General features: G+C 58.2%; 1 protein-coding gene across 3 annotated transcripts in view; it reads right to left on the bottom strand.

Moving 5' to 3' along the window:
• Positions 1-4230, bottom strand: part of ANGPT4 (angiopoietin 4) — a 53426-nt gene extending 49196 nt beyond the window's left edge. For all 3 annotated transcript variants that reach the window (XM_046679928.1, XM_046679929.1, XM_046679930.1), the window contains exon 1: positions 3460-4230. In XM_046679928.1, the coding sequence (XP_046535884.1) occupies positions 3460-3765 (306 nt within the window). In that variant the 5' untranslated portion in view covers positions 3766-4230. The remainder of the gene's footprint in view (positions 1-3459) is intronic.
• Positions 4231-6514: the final 2284 nt, after the last annotated feature.

Genomic DNA, 6514 nt, shown 5'->3' with positions numbered 1-6514 from the left:
CCATGCATCCACACATCTACACATCCACACATCCACGCATCCACACATCCACACATCCACACATCCACGCATCCACACATCCATGCATCCACACATCTACACATCCAAGCATGCACGCATCTACACATCTACACACCCACGCATCCATTCATCCACGCATCTACACAACTGCACACCCACAAGTCCACACACTCACACATCTATGCATCCATGTGTCCCCATATCTGTACATCCAAGCATCTACACACCCACACATCCACACAGCCACATATCCATGCATCCATGCATCTATGTATCTGCACACCCACGCATCCATGCATCCATGCATTCGACAGCCATGTATTGAGCACCTACTGTGTACCAGGCACTGTTCTAGGCCCGGGGAACCCACTAGCGAACCAGACAGATGCAGTCCCTGGCCCCCTTGGAGCTCACAGACCTAGAGAAATGCTTTTAAGAACAGATGGGAGAAGTGTTAAGAGAGAAAACCAAAGCCGGGTGACAGGACAGAGGGTGACAGGAGGTGGGTGGCTATTTTAAATGGGGTGGACAGGGAGGGCCTTTCTGAGGTGACATCTGAGCAGAGACCTGAGGGAGGTGAGGCGTGAGCCGTGCGGGTGTCTAGGGGCAGGTGTATTGCAGGCAGGAGGGACTTTCGCTCTTGTTCTGAAGAGACGGGAGTCCTGGGAGTTTCTGAGTAGAAGAGGGCCAAGATCTATCTTAGGTTTCAACGGGATCCCTCTGTCTGCTGAGTGAAGAATGGACTGTGGGGGCCAGGGTGGAAACGGGAGCCCACTGGCTGTGACGACTGTCCGGGTAGGAGCTGGGGGCGGCCGGTCCAGGGTGGGGCCAGGGAGGTAGGGAAAGTGGTCTGAGCAGGTGCGTTTTGTCGATGAGGCCTTGCTGATGGAGATGGCTTCTGGAAGGATGGTGTTGGTCAGCAATGTCAAATCTGTCAAGAGGTCAAGTGAGCTGAAGATTGGGCCGTGGCCATCAGAAGTGGGAAATGGGATGTGGGAGGTGGCCTTAGGGGAAGGAAGAAACGGGAAGTGAAGAGGTGGAGCAGAGCGTGGGGACTTCTGAGAGCCAGGCCGGAATCTGAGGGGCTGTGGCTGGAGAAGAGGCTTGCTCCCCCTCTACTTCCTCCTCCTTTTCTAATGAGAGATATTTGGATGAGACTAAACCCTGAGGGGAAGGACCAGCAGAGAGGGAGGAGTTGTCAGGTACACAAGATGGGATGGTTGGTTTGAGGAGGTTGAAGGGCTCAAGGCAATGGGACCTGCAGCCTAGGAGGGAGAACAGCCTTGGCCTGTGGAGGAGCCCCTTCCCTCTGAGCCAGAGAAAGGCTCTGGGAACTGGTGGGTGCATGGGTGAATCTGCAGGTGTGGGGCAGGCAGCTGCGAGGCATCTGTCCCCTCAGCCCCATTTCTCCCTGAAGTAGGAGGCCTGTGGTCTGGTGAGAGGATAAGGGGGCTGAAGATGGAGCCTCAACCAGGAGGTGAGATTTTGAATGACCCTTAAGGGGCGAGAAACAGCTGCCTGAAGAGACACACACAGATTTCAGGGCAGCACGGAGCTCCAGTGTGTGAGGCCAAGAGCTTCCTTGAGGGGGGATTGAGGGTGGGCAGGCTGGACACGCTACAGGGCAGGTGGGCAAGACAGTGAGTGAGGGCTGAGGAGACAGGGGGCAAGGCAGGAGTGAGAGGGGAGGTCAAGTGTGCACGTGCACGAGTGTGTATGCAAGTGTGCACGACACAGGTTGGTTACATAGGCGCAGCCTCTGCATCTCGGGGATGGATCGACCCAGGGTGTGTGCACAAAGCCATTCTTCAGAAAACAGTAGGAAAGTACCAGAACTTCAATTCATATGATTTCCTGTCATCTTTTTAAAGTTCCGTCTTCATTTGTGTCATACCCTGTATGTATTATATTAATAAGGGTGTGTGTGCATAAATACTAAATAAATACGCACGCATCCGGGGAGTGAATGTGATGTGAACAATTTGGAAACCACGGCTGAGAAGGGGCGACTGCTTGGAGAGGCACCTGGGGAACACACTTCCCCCTCTGCTCTCACCCCACAGTCTGCAGTCTACAGTTGCTGTCTGCCACTTAACACGTTCTCGGCTCCAGGAATCCGTCTGCTCCCACCACCCCACGCCACCACCCAGACCAGCTCCTGTGCCTGGGGCCTGGGGCCCTTGCTCTCCCTCAGTCACTCCTACTTAGGGGCTCCGGTCAGCCCCATCCTGGACCCCGCAAGACGCCTTTCCTGCCCCCATGCCCACCCACGGCCAAGACCACCCACAGCCAAGCCCGCCTCCGTCGCCTCTGCACCTCTATGCCTCACCTAGGGCTTGGCACACAGTAGGTGCTCAGAGTCTTTGCTAAAAGAATGAGGACAGAAGGTCCTAGAGCAGCCCTGGCCTTGGGCTGAAACGGTGGTGGAGTCCTCAACTCCTAGACATCTGCCACCCCATATCCAGTTCATCAGCGGGGCCGGCCTGTTAACTCACCCTTCAGAATATTCCAGAATCTGATGGGACACACCCCCTCCCCGCCTGTCCTGCTCCAGGCCTCCATTGTCTCTTGCCTGAGGCCGCAGCAGCTCCTCCTTGGGCTCCCAGCATCCATCCTGCCCTCTATGGCCTCTTCCGTTAAAACTGAAGCTGGTGTGTCTTTCCCAGCTCAAAACCCTGCAGTGGCTCCCAAGTCGCTCAGAGCAAGACCCAGCGTCCTTCCAGTGGCCCCTGAGGCCCGACACGTGCCCGCCCCTCCCCTCCCTTCTCAGCTCTCATCCTCCACCCCTGCCTCCCCCTCCTTCTCTGCTCCAGCCGCCCTGCTGTCCCCCAGGCGCCCCACTGCATCCCACCCCATAGCCTTTGCTCCTGCTGCCCCTGCGCTGGGAAGCCCTCCCCGGGTCCCTGCCTGGGCAGCTCCATCACTTCACTTGTTCTCTGAATTCAAACGTCACCTCCTCTGAGAAGTCCTCCTCAATTATCTGACCTCACATAGCCACCCCAGTCACTCCTTGCCCTCTTCGCTCCTTCATTTTGCTTCACCCTCTGACACAGTAGATATTTATCATTCATCTCTTTCTACCTCTTTCCCCTACTAGTCCAGAAGGGCACCCACTGTTCTGTTTACTGTGTTATCCCAGCATCTAGGACGGGCCAGGCCTGTGGTCAGTGCTCAGCAAGTTTCTATCAGATGAATGAATGAATGGCTGTTAGGGAGCCAGGTTTCCAGTTCTGACTCTGCCCAGTCTTGCTGTGTGGCCTCAGGCCCATCCCTGCCCCTCTCTGGTCCTCATTATCCCAATCCGTACAATTCAGAGTCAAGGGTCCCATCAGCCTGGCCCTCTGTGCCCAGGGAAGGCCTCTGGGGTGGCCACTCCCCCTCCGCATTGAGACAGACCCCAGAGCCACCCAGCACCCCCTCTGCAGGCCCAGCTCTTACCTTCTGCAGCCACTGCGTGTTGTTCTCCAGCATCTTCTCCAGCTGCCGCACCCGCTGGGCTGACCAGTCCCCGAGGTTCAGTGTGGCGGCGGCCGGCGAGTCCCTCTGGAGGCTGTTGGAGCCCCCGAAGGCCTCAGGCTCGGATGCGCAGGGCTCGGGCAGCACGAAGGTGTAGCTGCACTGGCCGTGCTGGACGCGGTGCGCCCGCCGGCGCCCGCCCGCCTCCTGCCCTCTCCGCTGGGCTGCAGTCACGGTGGCCACCATAAGGAGGAGGCTGCCCAGCAGCATGGCTGGCCAGGAGGGCATCCAGAGATGTGGCGATGGCAAGGGGTGTCTGGTCAGAGCCCCTAGGGACTCTGCCTGCCAGCGCCCCCTGCGTGCCCGGGATGTGCTGTGTGGCCGAGCGTGGACAGGCCTGCCCGCAGAGCCGCGGCTGCAGACCCCGCTCGGCCGAGCGCCGTGTCCAGGCGGCTATTTATACTTGCTCCAAACACCACAGCTGCGGCTTCCTCCACCGCCCCCCGCTCCCGCCCCGACACCCCTCACCTCTGTTTCCCTTCCCTTCCTTCCTCCTCTCTTTTGCCCACACACTGCCCTGTCTGTCTGTCCTGCCGTGCACCGGCCTTGCTCTGCCCTCCTCTGAGTCCTTTTATTATCCAGCGGGGGCCTGGCCTCCCTCCGAGAGAGAAGGCAAGAAAACAAGACACACAGACACGTGCGTGCACACTCACACACACGCACACACAGTGCTGCCTGCCTCAGAAAACCAAAAGCAACAGCAGCCTCTCTTCCTGTCTCTGTCTCTCTGTCTCTCCCCAGCCTCCCCCAGCCAAGGCTGGGATCTCAAGTTTCAGCCCCCCACGCCGCCCCCGTCCCTCCCTCCCTCCACCTTCCCCGCTCAGGGTCCATGTTAGCAGCTCGCTGGGAACACCAGCGAAGTGACCCCCAGGGAGACAAAGGGAGGGGCAGAGGGGTGAGGCTGGGGAGGACGCAGCCAGGCCAGTCTGTTCCTAGAGGCAGAGAAAATCCTTGCCAGGACAGGGAAGTGGGCGCCCCAGCCGGGAGCTGGCTCCCATCCTCCCTTCTCCCTCGGGGCCTGGGGGACGCTGGACTCCAGGGTGGCCCTGGCTTGGTTGCTGTGACAGTAATGAGAGGTTGTCTTGTCCCAGGGCAGCTTGTTCTGGGGCCGCCTTTGGCTAGAGCAGGGAGGTGGGTGCGGGGAGAAGAGCTTGGGGTGCAGTGGTGGCTGGCCAGCCTGGAGTGGCTGGCTCCAAATCCCGCCCCCACTGCTGGCCATGAGACCCTGGGTGGGCAGCTTCGCATCTCTGGGCCTCTACATCTTGGGTAAGCCCCATCTCTTGTGCGAGGAATGTGCTGAGCATGGGGACTCAGGAATTTTTGGTTTACTCGTTGACCCATTTACTGGTAAAAATCCTGGCTCCACCGCTTACCAGCTGTGTGACTTTGGGCAGGTCACTTCACCTCTCTGTGCTTCTGTCTCCTCTCGGGGAACCAAAGGAAATACATCATCCATTTCACAGGGTGTGAAAATTAAGTGAGTCAGAACAGTGCTGGTACAGGGTGAGCACTAAATAAATATTTTTTATTGTGGTTGTCAGCATCACAGTTATAATGTAGCTCCCCTCCCCCAACCCTCAGGAACGTAACACCCATGAGGGCAGGGGTTTGTCCCTGGGGGACATGGTCACTGGGCAGGAGGTGCCCGGGAGCTGGTTGGGCCTCTCCTGGGTGGGCTGCCTTCCGGCTTTCTCTGCTCGTTTTCCCAGCATGGGGGCCAGTCCGTCTGTGTGGTATTGTTTTTTTTTCCCTTTGTTTTCCCCAATGCTGAGGGCAGGCAGGCTGCTTGGGGGGGAGGGAGGGGGAGTGGTCTAGGGCCGCATCCGGGGGACTGAGAACGTCGCCCCAGGTGTGTGGGGCTCTGGCAGGAAAAGGAAAGCAGCTGGTTATCAGCCACCGGCGTTCCCGGAGCTTCCTGTGTGCTGGAGCCCTGCGCGCCCACCTGCCGTCACTGTCTCGGCTGTGAACGGGGTCACTGCACCTCCGGCCTTGCGAGGAAGAAGCGCGTTAACGCAGCCACAAGTTTATCACAGCGCGCGGCCCAGACGGCCGGCCCCGGAGAGGGTGGCTGTCATAGGGGTGTGTGGGTTGAGCCGCGTGTAATCCCAGCGAGGCCAGCATTCTTGTTTTCCCCGTGTCACAGGGGAGAAAACCAAACCCCAGAGCAGGGGAGCAGTTTGCCCAAAGTCACACAGCCTGTTGGTATTTGACCCGAACTGACGGTGGGCAGGCTCCACCACCAGGCTGAGCCCAGAGCCCATCCCACGCCTCCCAGTTACCCCCTGGGGCCGTGGGCCAGGACACTCACCCCTCAGCCTCGCTCTCCTCATCTATGCACTGGAGAGGGGTCCTCTGGGGCTCCCAGATGACAAAGGGAAGCTCCTGGTACCGGCAACGCCTTTCATCTCATTGATCGAAAGAGTGAGTGAACGAAGGTAATCTCCTTGCCTGCATAGGTTTAGTTAAATAGACACGGGCCTGGTAATTGCGCCAGTGGCCCTCCGCACAGAAGAGGAAACGGAATTACCTGTCCACAGAAGAAATGTAGGTAGGATCCAGAGAAGAGTTCTGGAAAGCCTGGGGGACAACCCTGCCAACTCTATACCTCCATTTCAGTACCTCCTTCTCACCTCAGGACCTTTGCATATGCTGCTTTCTCTGTCCAGAACACTGTTGTCCACCCACCCTCACCCCCACCTTTCACCACTGTTCCAGTTACTGTGGCTGCCAACAGATTATCCCAATACTTAGTGGCTTAAAACAAAAATAGTCGCTTATTGTCTCTAAGGGTTTCTGTGCATCAGGAATTTGGAGCAGCTCAGCTGGGCAGTCTGCTCGGGTCTCTCACGAGGTTGCAGTCAAAGGGTGGCTGAGCTGGGGTCATCGCAAAGGCTTCTTCCCTCGCCTGTCAGCACCTGGGCGCCCAGGCCCACCATGGTGTCTCCAGCTGGTCTCTCCAGCGTGGCGGCTTCCAGAG

This window comes from Equus quagga, chromosome 12 (assembly GCF_021613505.1).
Source record: "Equus quagga isolate Etosha38 chromosome 12, UCLA_HA_Equagga_1.0, whole genome shotgun sequence".
NCBI lineage: Eukaryota > Metazoa > Chordata > Mammalia > Perissodactyla > Equidae > Equus > Equus quagga.
This window is presented reverse-complemented; position numbering and strand designations above follow the sequence as displayed.